The sequence below is a fragment of the Leuresthes tenuis genome, unplaced genomic scaffold (assembly GCF_036924035.1).
Source record: "Leuresthes tenuis unplaced genomic scaffold, fLeuTen1.0.hap1 SCAF_5, whole genome shotgun sequence".
NCBI lineage: Eukaryota > Metazoa > Chordata > Actinopteri > Atheriniformes > Atherinopsidae > Leuresthes > Leuresthes tenuis.
The window spans coordinates 7,115,353-7,129,410 of NW_027325359.1; the positions used below are offsets into that span (position 1 = coordinate 7,115,353).

The 14,058-nt window shown below is 38.7% G+C and overlaps 2 protein-coding genes across 2 annotated transcripts; one reads left to right on the plus strand and one right to left on the minus strand.

Annotated features, from left to right (window-relative positions):
- Positions 1 to 755: 755 nt before the first annotated feature.
- LOC140307001 (ADP-ribosylation factor 4-like) lies at positions 756 to 6,235 on the minus strand. The gene is made up of 6 exons (XM_072385678.1): positions 6,029 to 6,235; positions 5,231 to 5,311; positions 5,006 to 5,115; positions 4,676 to 4,747; positions 2,154 to 2,279; positions 756 to 2,057 (listed from the first exon to the last, which is right to left on the minus strand). Exons 1-6 carry the CDS (start codon positions 6,093 to 6,095, stop codon positions 1,971 to 1,973), a joined length of 543 nt encoding a protein of 180 aa, XP_072241779.1. The 5' UTR covers positions 6,096 to 6,235; the 3' UTR covers positions 756 to 1,970.
- Positions 6,236 to 6,992: 757 nt separating this feature from the next.
- Positions 6,993 to 12,182, plus strand: LOC140306596 (uncharacterized). Its single transcript, XM_072385202.1, has 12 exons — positions 6,993 to 7,082; positions 7,175 to 7,218; positions 8,210 to 8,273; positions 8,446 to 8,577; positions 10,546 to 10,650; positions 10,740 to 10,789; positions 10,873 to 10,968; positions 11,076 to 11,121; positions 11,336 to 11,407; positions 11,534 to 11,687; positions 11,777 to 11,859; positions 11,948 to 12,182. The coding sequence occupies exons 1-12, from the start codon at positions 7,041 to 7,043 to the stop codon at positions 12,101 to 12,103; spliced, it is 1,044 nt and encodes a 347-aa protein (XP_072241303.1). The 5' UTR covers positions 6,993 to 7,040; the 3' UTR covers positions 12,104 to 12,182.
- Positions 12,183 to 14,058: the final 1,876 nt, after the last annotated feature.

Below are 14,058 nucleotides of genomic sequence, written 5' to 3' on the forward strand. Positions count from 1 at the left end.
TCAAATGTTGCATAGACTTTTAGGGTGTAGGAACGTCAGAACCACAGAAAGCACCAATCACATCTAGCGACACAAAATTTTGACTGTAAAATACCAAATATGTTACCTTACGTAAATTGATTTACATTGATGAGGTTTTTTTTTTCCCCCATTCCTGCACAAAGAAGTTTGAACTCTCCATAAAGTTTTACAGTTTTTACATTTCCAATCAGTCAACAGATTCCAATTGAGCATACTCCTTCAGTAAAGGAATTCACTGACCGTAACATGTTATAGACCTACACTGCTGTTTGGTTAATGTGTCTTATGCAACATATTCTTTGCATTTCCATCAGTTATCATCCAATCCCATGAACAGAAGAGGGGTCAGCTGCATTGCAGGTCGTACGACCGCTTTACAGTCAGTAAATAAAAGCCACAAGGTTTCACTTTTAGCTGAAATCTTTCAGTTATGTCATTCAAATCAAACTGTTCTGCAGTCATCTTCAATAGCATTAACAGTGCTTGTAGTGCAGACAAACTTAGATCATAACCGTTTCCACAGTAAGATGTGACAGGTGGTGTTTTGGTTTAAAACTGACTACTTGGTAACTAAAGGCTGAAGGAGGACATGATCTGTTGTGCAAAGGATGTCTTTGACAATCACAAGATTGGTACAGAAACAATACACTTCCTCTTCTCAGCCAGTTTCAGACGTAGGAAACTGGTTGCGTCCTTTAGTGAGTTGTGAAACAATGAATGGAATCCAAAACATGATCTTTTGACACTGATTTTATTCAGTTTTTTCTTCTTTTTTTAAATTTTCTGTTTAAAAACATTGTTAGCAAATATTTCTGAAGACATCTCAAACTTTCTGAAAGCACAAGTTGGAATGTAAATCCAAAGTAGACGGGCAGGTGTGTTATGCATTTTGGCCAGGGTGGAATCATCAATACAATACCCTATTTGCAAAAGAGTGAAATTAAGTCAGCAATGCATGCTGCTGAATAAAGTACCAAATAAGAAAGGGAAATAATACATGTTAGTGTGTAGCAATCCCATGTGGAAACACTGAAAAACAGCTTCTGCCTTTTAGGCAAAATCACTTTTCTCTTACAGAAAAAAAAAAAGAAAAAAAAAATAACTGAAATTTTTAAATCAATCAGACCCCCCCCACCCCATATGAAAAGTAAACACTGACTGAAGACATATTCACCAGTCCAAAAAGGATTAAAGAAAAAGAAAAATTAAGACTGATAATGAAGACAAGTTGTGAAAAAGCAATCTACACTCACAGTGGTGTGGTTCTGCTGCAGCACGGCACAAAACAAGGGTCTTCATGCATAATTTTATCTTCCAAAAAAGACAGAGACACAAAAGCATCTTATGTGGGAACATGACCTAACACTGCGGCAAGGAATGGACTGCTGAGATCTGCAGTCCTCCTCCAGCTCACTCTACCAGCCACAAGCCTGCAGAAAAATGAGCTGGCACAGGAGTGGGAACATGGCGGCGAGGAGCGCAGGGTCAGGTCTGTGAGGATGTCCCCAGTGGGTCATGGTCGTGACAGGCGGTCCTTCAGCAAACCTCTGGGGTTATACGCTCATATCCCCCAACATGGCTCAAGAAGGCTTTAAAGAAGTCCAACAATTATACTTTTTTTTTCCCCCAAACATAAATGTTGGAGAGAAAGAAAAAAAAAAAAAAAAAAAAAAAAAAAAAAAAAATCAGTCATTCGCTCATCGTGAAACTGAAAATGTAAATATAAGACAAAGGAAAAGAAACAGTCTATGTCAAGACATGAAGTACTACTGATAATATAAGACAAGAAGACAAGATAGCAAGGGTTGTCATAGTTGATTATACCGTCCACCAGCCTTGTTCAACACTCAGGCTGGAGGACCAAACAAATGTTTTCTGGATTTAATGTCTGTGCCTCTTCTCCTGTCCTGTGGTGTTCAGTCTCTCTCCTGTGTCCAGCCAGCCCTTCATTAGTTCTTCGACAACTCTTTGGATAGCCAATCAAGTCCTTCATACAGCCCAGTGCCCTGGGTGGCGCAGGTAGACTCTATGTGCCACTGTGGAGGGAGACGATGAAAATGGCACAGAGGTCAAGAGAGGACGACAGCAGCTCTGAACAGAGCAGAGGCCGTGTTTCTATTCAAATCACTCACGGTTTTGTTGCGAAGAGCCTGCAGGCCAAGTCTCTCCGTCAGTTCACTGACTGATAAGGCGTTAGGAAGGTCTTGTTTGTTAGCAAACACCAGCAAAACAGCATCTTTCAGCTCATCTTCCAGCAACTGCAGAGGTAGCAAACAGACATAACAGAAAAGACGGGAAAGATATTTGTCAGGAGCCCATATAGAGGATTGTGGGAAAAAAATGTATTTACATCAAAAATAAAAAATAAACAATTTAAAAATAGGATAAAAAAAAAAATGCAGAAATCATAAAAAAATAAATGACAATATAATCCCCAAACCCTGGTTTACCTCCAGTTTCAAGTGTCGAAGTACTTTAGGAAGTTCAGCATTTCTTTAAGGACCTCGTGGTTGTGGAGTAAACGCAGCAAAACACCCTGAGATACTTAAATCCAAACTCCGTTTATCTCCTGCTGGCCTACTGCACTTCAAGGTTACAACACCACGTAAGAAATGGTGATACAAAATCATGATATCACTCAACATGAACTGGAAAAGAAATTCCCAACACTGCGCTGGCACACAAAACTAAGAGGCCGAGCACAGATTAGTCTTTCCGGTCGGCACTCAGATATTTTGTCACCTTAGACACGTGTTTTACTTCTTGAAACAGAGACGGTGGCAAAAAAACCTTGCACCTTCTCCTTTTCTTTGTAAATATTGGTGCCAAAAAGATCACTCACTGCTGCAGACAAATGCATAGTGATGCTAGTGACAGTGAACTGCGTCCGTATCCAGCTCATATCAGACAATCGCATGATAAAAGACTTCTTGGATTTAATAAGCAGTTTAACCTCCTCTGGCAGCGATGACCTCAAACAAGTGTTTCCAGTTACTGAGGAGGAATTTCTGGATCATTCTTCCTTGTACACACAAGTTTCCCATCAGCTATGTTTAAGATGCCAGGTGTAGGTCGAAGCTATTTTCCTGGTGTGAGGCCATTCTGTAACGGATTTACGTCAACGATTAAAGGCACTTTTTTTTGTGGTGCCTCAGCTGAAGCAGAGCCTCTCTGAGATCCTCGTGTTAGGGGCGTTTGCATCATCCTACAACATAGAAAGTGCTGCGTATTTTGCCCCAAACAACTTAAACTTACTCTCTTTGGTCCACAAACAGTTCTCCCACGTAGTGCTGGGAAGATTTAAGGGGCTCTGAACTGTAAAGTGATGTTCTACGAAGCTTCCCTCTTCTATTCTTTTTCCTTGATCAAATATCCTACACGGCGCTTTTGGAGACACACGGAGAGTTTGAAGCAGAACTTAAGCTCCCAAGTTTATAGACGATCTGTCACGCTGTTTATGGATCAATATTTAAATACCTTTACTTTACATTACACCCTGCCAAGTTTCATTAGTGTCAATTTTCATCTAAAACTGGGTTAAATTTGCCCACGAATCACCTTCGGGCAAACATCTGAAAATGCTTTTAGATGTCAGATGTTTTGATAGGATTCACTGAAGGTTTGACGGGCTTCGTCAGTGTCACTGACGCAGCTCAAGACAATTACAACATGAGGAATGAGAAGGATTGTGTAGTTGGTTGGACGGCTCAGAGGAAATGAGCCATTTCTTAATGCTTTTAACAGTCGCTTACTGCTTTATTCACTACACTTCAGCTGATACAGAACATTTTCACATCCACGCCACAGTCAATAAACGGTCAGCAAACCTGGCCAAGCACTGACCTCATGCTTGTTTTCTTGATTTTATCTATCATTGATTATCTAGAAAAAAATTTATGTGGGTCATGTTTTTGTGCACGTGGGCGCATATAAGCTGCATGTTCCAGCAGAACCTCAAAGTCGGACTTTCTAAATTCCCGGCAGGGAAAGTTTGATGACGTAGCCCTGTCACAGTGAGTCAGAGGAACCTTCCAGAACCCGCCCACAAAATCAAACACAGAGGTCCTGGACTAAAAAGGCAGCTGGAGTAACATACGGTTTATCAACGCTTCTGTCAGTTTATGGCACATTAAATCGGTCCAACAGACAGCACAGTCTATCTGTGAAAACATCACTACAGCGTTTGTTTCCACAAAATAAAGTGCAATTTGCTGTTTACCAACTAGCATTGCTAGCGGTACCAAACCAACTTGTTAGCTGGAATGTGGTCAACTTGAGGACATCATTCCCAGCCCTGATATCCAACTCCGACATAGAACACACCACTAAACACGAAAACGCTCTCAGCCCACATACTGTCAACGGTTGGAGACCAAATGCTGAAGATAAGTTTCAGCAGTAAGTGAGACAGTGTGCTTACTGAGTCCCTGTGCAGAGAAGACTGTTGCAGGGAAGACTTTCCAACATTCATGAATCAAAACACTGGATCAATCTATGTAAAATATGAAGGACAGACGTTCAACTGCGTGTGGAGCAGTGGAAAGGACTGTCAACACGGAGCCATCACCTCCACAACAATAACGTAAAGTCAGGAAAAACTCTAATAATGCTCCACTGACCCTAATGAGCCTAATGAGCTGGACGCATCACGTACCATCTTTGAGAGCTCCTCTGCAGACTCAGCCACTCTTTCTCTGTCATTACTGTCCACTACAAAGATGAGGCCCTGAATGGGGAAAAGGGGGTTGAAGGGGTACAATTAGAATTTAACAGTAGTGCCGTAAATATCAAGAAAAAACTGTTAAACATTTATTATTCGAGACCTAATAAATAAAATACTGGGCCGGAGACAGAAAACATTAGTTGTAAAACTTAGGATGGAATGCGAGAAATGTATAGTCATTTAAAATATATATAAGTGAATTAATCTATTTTGTCCAACAGCAGCAATGATGGGGTTTTCACACAGCAGTCACACTCATACCTGTGTGTTCTGGAAGTAATGTCTCCACAGAGGTCTGATCTTGTCCTGGCCACCCACGTCCCAAACAGTGAAGCTGATGTTCTTATATTCTACGGTCTCCACGTTGAAACCTTCACAGGGGCAAGAGAGGACAAAGCTCTAGATGATGCCATCCACAAAACAACCCCCTCAGAGAACGACAGTGGAACTTGTAACTGGGAAATGAGCTAGGAGTGGATTTCTCACCGATGGTTGGGATAGTGGTTACAATTTCCCCCAGCTTCAGTTTGTACAAGATAGTGGTTTTTCCGGCAGCATCCAGCCCAACTGCAGGGGGAAAGAGAGATGATCAAAGTAAACATTTATATCAAAGGTGAGGAGAAGTAAGAGCGACCGAACACGTCCAGCTGTAGAAATGTTTCCAAGATCATAACTTATCATGTCATCATCACAAAGCCGGAGATATGTTGAGCACCATCTGACTGTCCAAAGCCAATGTCAACATATTTCCATCACTAAGCAGAAAATCAACACTGAACAGCCCCGAAATGTCCATGAAATGTCAGTAACGGTGCAATTAAAACAACTAACTAACAATGTGAAGAGTTAATGGATTGGTAACAATCTGACCCAATCGGAGAACTAGTTACCATCTGCTCAGACATATCCAACAGATATGACAACCTGGACACAGGTTTGTAACAATTTCCCCAACTTCAAAATACTTATGACAGATGTTATGGCATGTTTTTAAAAAAACATGTCATAATATCTCTCTGGATCTTGCTTGACCTCCTGCATAAAGGAAGAGGCCACATTACGGTCTTCATTACCAAACATCTACAAGAAAAAAAAAGAAGCACAAGAACAAAAAGGGAAAATAGTTCACTTTTTCCCCTCCACACAATAATTCATAAACAACCTCGTGTCTGCTTCAGCTCTGTCTGTCGGTATTTCATCAGTCAGCTTAACCAAGTACTCGTCAAGTCTCTCCAGTGCTCTGTTGATGCTAACCGCCGTTAGCCAAACACAACTTCTACTCACCCATCAAAATCCTCATTTGCTTTTTGCCAAAGAGGCGGCCGAAGATGGACGAGATGGTGAGTCCCATAGCTGTCTGCGGGTTATCTGAAGCTGTAGAAGCAACCCTGGTATCAAACAAGGTAAAAGCAAAGTGAAATAGCTAACTCTGATCCGGTGATTGTGATTTCCACACAGGAGTAGAGCTGCCGACTGCCACGTCCGGGCCAACGTGGAAGACACGACGTCATCAGTTTGAATCAACTTTATCCACACCAACATGTTGCTGACAATGTTGGTCTTAAAACAAACGGCGTTTACTTATGTTTTATAATCATATGGTGTTACGTGGGCCACCGTTTTGGCTTATATTGAAGAAAACAAAACAGCTGACAAGCAAATAAAAAAAGCATTCTAATGCTTATTTTAAATATTTTTTGAAAACTGCCTTTGTAGTAAGATGGAGGCTAGATTTCTACCACTAGATGTCAATGCAGCACAGAAATAGATTTACTGTTGCGAGTGAGCAGTGAACCCCACGCACTGTATTTATGGTATGCTTTTTATACATAATATGTATGAAAAATATATATATATATATATGTGAATAAACCAAGTAAGCTGGTTGCTTAAAGTCAACATAGGTCACACTACATTCCACCGTCCCCTTTCTGTTTGTTCACCAATGTGAAGTATTAGAGTAGCAGCAGATGCAATGAAAGCAAGCACAGCTTTTATTGCGTTTGTTTAGAATTACCAGAAGACATGTAAACTCCAAGTATTCCAGATGAAATTCATGACTAGAAATATCTGAGGACTGTTCCACGTGGGGTTTCCCATTCAAAACCTTGTCATAATACCAACTTACCTGCACTTCACTCACTCAGAACAGGTGGAGTCAAAACAGCAGCACGTGACAAGGTGAGGACTTTTTATAGAGGTGCCCTCTTACAAGTAAACACACTCTCACAAAGGCCTGTAATAGATACAGGTTATTTCATGGTGCACATACTGAGTGGGACTTTTGGTTACACTGATGACCAGCATGGAGCTCAACGGTTCACTGAATGGGAATCAGGTAGGTTTCATATCAGGCATTAATAAATCATATTAAATTAAATATACAAGGAATAAACAGATTGTAGATTTGAATTCTGTTTTTTTTTTCAGATTGATATGATCTCTAACATGTACATAGTGTCACTGACTCTCAGGTAATGTACTCTCTCATTTTACTTTCTCAGTTAAAAAAAATGTATATCCGTAAATAACATTCAGAACATTATTTTTATAGACTCGCTTATGGTTATCTCTATATATTTTGAACTTATTATGGCAGTTCTATGACTTCTTCAGCGAATGTTTGCCAAACCAGCAGGGCAAGAAGCAAACATATTTCTCCTTTTGAATTCCAGCGGAATGCTTGCATGAACCTAGTGTGTAATATTCATAACTTGTAGTTGTGGCTCACTTTCGAAAAGTTTCCCTCTTTCTCATTGTGTGTTTTTGTTAATAAGTTCTCGACTGAAAAATATTCTATGCCTCTAGTGTCCATGGAGCCAGAGCAAGGTTAGAATTTAACGTGAGAGCCATTTTACAGATTTAATGCCGGTGTCACATGTCTGAGATTAACTGCTTTGCACACAGACATGTTTATCTTGTCCTCAAAAGTTCAACAATAAAAACAAAAGGCGGGTTTAGAATTGATTACATGCCAGAGATGTTATGGTTTTAGACCTTTCACAAGTCTTGATTTTGGATTTCATTTTAATCTTTGGTTTCAATTTAGTTTAATTTCAGTTAGTACTTAGAGTGGTTTGCTCTATAAATTCAGTGGTTAGTGATCAGCAATGCTGCTTTTATCAAAGTTTATAATCAGTTTAAGGGTTGTTTCAGTGTCTATGAAGATCTGACAATGTACAATGGACCCAAAACTGTGACTCACAGCCCTGTAAACATAAACACAATGCTTACTACCCTGCATTTGTGACTGTGATGACATGTTTGACAAAAAACTACAATGTTTTTGCACACCTAGTTTAAGTTTTTACTTTTGTTCTTTTTAATTATAACCTTCCGTTCAGTTCTGTATTTGTTGGTAATTTTTTTCTCACTTAAACTGATTAAAGTGATTTAAAGTTTGAGACAAAATTCACACATTTGTACATATTATCATATTTTGATATATCTTCACATTTTCTACAGTGTAATTGGAAGTTTTTCAGTCCTGGTGGTTTCCATAGTTAGATGGAGAAATCTAAGGGAACAGGTGAGTCCAGCTGTATGCCTTACTGTACAAAGTCTTTGGTAATACTTGGTTTTTGTGATGCTCGGTGTCTGAGTTCAGAAAGGTTAAGAGGTACAAAGAGTTGCGTTACATTTGCTGATTAAATTATGCATTGCACCACAAGGTACCATTTTTCATGTGTATTTGTTTGCAGGTGCACCTACTGGTGCAGCTCGCTCTGGCAGACCTCTTGGCTGCTCTGATCCTGATGTTCACAAGTGTCATGAACAAAGTTACAGTCGACAGGAGCGTAACTATATGTCAATACATGCTTCCTCTATCACTGGTAAGGAACTGTTACTATATGAGACAAAACTCTTCCCACCACAAGTAAATCATTTACAAGACTGTGTTCACATGAAGGGAGAGTTTAATCTCAATGTGTCAGAAAAAAAATATGGTGCACTGAGAAGGGGATTTTGGATAGATTTTAGAGCCACATGGAATCTGAAACTTGATCAGAAAGCTCAGAAAGATTTGATCCATTCGCATAACTGGACAGTTTTGTTTATGTCATCTAGGACATGTAGATTCAGTCAAAACCTTTTAATGCATCTATAAAGAAAATCAGTTTTTCTCACGTCATGCCCTCAGATATGAAAACATCTTGTTATTGTTCCCCTCGGACTGGAAGAAGAGGCTGCATGTTTTATGTAACAATTGTTTTTAAGCGTTACATTTTGAAAGTGTTGAAGTGCTCCTCCAAGTCTGGTTTGAACCTGATTGGTTTTAAACTTGAATTCACACTTTGTTGATAGCACAGCAGTTAAAAGGAATGTAATCTAGGAACAAAAACTGTGTTGCTAAATTTGCCCCAGATTGTGGATTTCTTTCAATATGTAGAAATGGAAACTATCCATTCTTATTTCAAGAATTTAGATTTGATAGTAACAGCACTGTACATCTCAAATTCAGCGGCCTGCCAGTAAAAACAACCTGAATTAGATTTTTTTTTCCCCTTGTTCTTTGACAACATTTGGCAAAGATTTCTTTAAGCTACTACTTTACATGATACTAATACTGGGCCTCACTTGTAATAAAGCAGCAGTTGCATGAACTGCACATACAGTAGAGTACAATAGAGGGAATCTTGAGTATGGGGCTGCCTGTGTGCCACGTATGTGGAGCAGAAGATCCAACACAAGAGACACAGTCACTGTTATTGACAGAAGTTAACCTTGAAAACATGTCAAGCTTTTGGTAAGAACTCCAGTAGTGATGTAATTGCTATTGTCACTGTAAACCTGATGAACTGGTTTCCTCGCTAGGAGAAAGATAGTTCTGGATTTCATGAAGACCCGAGGCAATGATGATTTTTGGTCCCACCCACTGTTTGTGTATCAGACGTCACTGTCTAAAAAAAACCAACACAATAGCTGTTATGTAATACTCACCACAGAGTTGGAAGGCTTTCTCACTTTCTCTGCCAAGAAAAACAACAAAAAATGTGTTTGATAACTCTTTTGTCAAGATTTTAGGATGTTAACCTTAACATTTCTGACAGAAGGTCAATGGAAAATTAGACTTTATCAAGAATTAGAAGAAAACAATAATTCAACAAAGGAAATCTCACATTTAAAATGTTGATAGTTTTGGCCTCAAATGAGGACTTAGAAACTCATGAGAGTTTCCATCTAATTTCACCAGTTAAGCATTGTTGTTTTTGTGACAGGACACCGTGTGTGTTCCTGAGTTTGTGCTGAGCTCTGTTAGTTTCCTGTCACGTTTACATCATGGTGACTGCACCTATATTTCATATACAGTCTATGGACATAATAAAGTGAAGGTACAAAATTCACTCTTTATATAGTAGAAATGCATAGCACACCAAAGATTGTGGTTAGGTGCGGGTCATTGGGAACAAATCAATAAAAAACATTCTTTTTTCTTTTCCTTTTAATAAAATTGACTGTTAGTAAAGACTGTAAAGTCTAGCTTTTAAAAGGGAAAATAAATGGTATGGGAATTTGCTTATTACATTGCTGCAAGTTTTATTTTCCTTCCACACAAGCTGCTTATCTAAATCAAACAATAAAAAAAAGTTCTTGCAAAGAATCATAAAGACTGTCCTCTTAAAACTACATGTCTGAACTTACTCTGAACTTCTCAGCTCACCGCAAACCTTAAATGAACCCTTTAAATGTTCTTTAGTAGTATCTAAATGAAAGCACAGTCGATCGGGTATAATTGATTTACTTTAATGATGCAAGTGGTCACATTGCGAATCATTCTGTGTGTGTGTCCACTTTTCCAGACATTTTACTTCATATCAATTTTGTTGGTGGCTGTTTATGCTTGTAAGTCGATGACTGCTGTCCAAGGATGGAGGGAAAGAGCAGCAGATGATGAGGATGGACAGGTGAGACATCACAAATTTGTAGATTATTATCAACTAGGTCAAAGACTGACTATAAATGTATGCTTCTTTCTATCTGTCTCGGGTTACAGAGTGGATGTAGAGGGAAAACAATAACTTTATCTGTATATGGCATTGTTTGGTGAGTCTGTGAACCTCATATTTCAATACTTAATTCACCAAGGAGCCTCTCATTTTAAATTTGCCCCTGTCCCTTTATCACAGGCTCATCCCACTGGCAATGTACTTAACCTATGTGCTCACTCCTTTTATGACAACTGCCTTGGTGGGTCCAACAAGTGATAGCACTTATTGCACAAGGTGAGAACAGGCCACAATAAATTTTATTATTACCCCCCCCCCCCCCCCCCCCCCCCCCTTTTAATAGCCTTAAAAAAACAAAAACTTATCCCTTTTTATTTTTGCAGCTGTATTTTGTTCTTGCACCTCTGGAGGGATCCCTGCTCTGATGCTGTGAGTCTCATGACATTTGCTTTCATCCAGAGTCGTGCATATTTTCATTTTATTTAGTTTTATTTCACAGAATTGCATGACTATTTCCATGACTGCGCTCTGTGGCACTGTTGAATTTATAAATTCAAACCACTTCATTACATTTCGTCACTAAAAGAATACAGTTTGATGCTAATGAGCGTGTTCATCTTTTCTATCTTTTTTCCCCTTTCAGGAAAAATTTCACGACATTTTCATCAGAGTTTTTCTTTTCTTAGTGGTGATACTAGTGACGTTGTCTTGCTCCGTGAGTCACAATAAAACCACATTGTTCCACCAATAACAAAAATCCTTTTCATATTCAGTCTGTAGTATCTAAAGACACGGATAGTTTTATATCAGTCAGCAGTGCAATTATTCATTTTTGTTTCAGGTTATTAACTACAAGGTTGGGAAGTGGTATGCAAAGCATGAGCACGACTGGCTTTTCCCTGTGGAGGGAGATGGGCGTTCAAGAAAGCGAATGAAAAGTGTGATTTCTACGGCACGGAATATGTTGTTGGTCATCTTAATCTGTTGGATACCAGGTATTCACACACATGATCACTCTTACATTTAAAAGTAACTGGCTTTAAATGGGCATGAAATTGATGTCGCTTGCTTCTTTCTCTTGCAGCTCTTGTCCTAATTTTACTATCTACCCTCGTGCTATGGACAAATATCGAGCAACATAGTTTATTTGGTCTTTATATGATCCAGGTATGTTTCAGAAGAGCAAGACCTGATTTGAAAAAATTCAAATAAAGTGGTTGAAGTTTACACTGTCGCTTTTGTTGATTTATTTCAGGCTGCCACTGTGTCTCTCCAAGGTTTCCTGAACAGTATGGTTTATGCCTGGAAACGACCCAACTTCACAGAGGCGGTTCTTGGGGAAAACACACCCCTGGTGGCATATAACCGCATAGCCTTCTTTGATGAATCATTAAGGAACTCTAACTATTGATGCACACTGGATAATGAATGTGTTGCAACCTACAGGCCTTAAGAAAAGAAAATTCACACCTTCATTGCAGTTAGGATTGAAACACACTGTTCTCATTTGTGGACTGAAGATGAAGAAACCGGACGAAAAGATGACATTGACATACAAAGACTATTCAAACAAGCAATAACTGAAGTAGTTTTTTAAAAATCTTTTATTCTATTGCAGCTGCTGTGTATTTTGCTTCTTATTTAAAAAAGTCATATTGTTGTATAGCAGCATATGTTGGGGTAAATTGGGGCTTTAATAAGCTCTGGATAAATTATACAACTGTATTCTATTTATAAAATTTCCATTATTGTACTGTTTTATCCAATATTTTGACGACATTTGGGAATATTGATGTCTTATTCGTATGTGCCATTTCTAATTTATTCGTTATGATCAGTTCTGTGTTTTTTAACCAGCTATTGTATAACTGACTTGTTATGACACTGTTCCTCATTTGTCTGTGGTTAAAGACAAAAGTGACATAAATCCTAACAGTGTTGCATTCTTTACTATCACACATAGGTAATTTCAGAAGCGTGTGCTCCATATGCTGATTATACAGAGTTCAGTGTTTGGATTCTGTAGGGGTTGGAGCACAGGAATGCTGAGTTGTTGCACAAAAGAAAAAGAATGTGGAGTCTGCTTTGTTATGTCTGTGTGCAGCCACAACTGTTAATATTTCTCATAAAATAATCGTGTGTTTATGCAACAGAGGTCACATAAAAGGCATGTCTGATATGTTTGTGTTCACACGCACACAGCAGCAAGCTCAGCACACCCTTATATTATATGTAATATCCTACACATCACAGATTTAGTGATAATTAATAACTTTAATAGTGGTTTACAAATCCCAGAACAGTTTAGGCCCAAAATACATCTGTGATGTGTTCAGAGAATATAAACCCAGCAGAGCTCTTAGATCCAAGGACCAGTCCAGAGTCCAGACTACAGATGGAGAAGCAGCATTTAGCTGTTATGCTGCAAACAAGTGGAACAAACTGCCAGTAGAGATTAAACTGTCACCAAATGTAGATATCTTTAAATCCAGGTTAAAAACATTTCTTTTCTCATGTGTCTAGGCATGATATCCACTCAGCATCTTTTAACTTATCTAGACTGTTATTTTTAATAATTTTAATCATTTTTTCTTTCTCTTTATATTTTTTTATGATTTTTTAATGCTTCTTCCACTCCCCGCTGCAACGCTTTTATTTTATGTAAAGCACTTTGATTTGTTTTGTACATGAAGTGCGCTACACAAATAAACTTGACTTGACTTGACTTGACTTAATGATTTAACCGACATGGGTCCCACTTAGCAGTACTGAATTATCATCACAGCCTCAGATACAGTGTGCATTTTCCAGTTTAATACATCACATATAATTAGATATAAACATCATTATATTTTCAGGAACCTATTTGGTGTAATACCCTTACCCTAATCTAAGTCTCTAAATTGTCTCTGAATGGCAGTGTTCACTGGATGTGATGGCTTTGTTTTTGTTCTTAGACAAAGTTTCTGTTGTGGGATTTTGATACACACGGCACAGTGCTTGCAAAATTATGAAAAAAATAAAGGAAATGAAAAATGGATGCCACCAGTAACAAAATGAGTTAAATAAAGTTCACCTGTTTTCAAGTGTCACATGATCTAAGTACATGTACCCCTCTTCTGAAAGGCAACACCATCAAGTAAATGACACGATGAAGACCAAGGAGCTCTCCAAACAGGTCAAGGACACCTTGACCATGTTGTCTCCTGAGCCGCCTCAAGAACTGCCTGTTCTTGCCCTTTGAGGCGATGGATACATATTCAGGCTCGAATTGTTAAAAACATTTGTTTACTATGTTTTTCACCCAAAGATATCGGTTTACATTACAGGTTGTGACCCAAAAAGCAGTGAAAATATTAAGCAGGG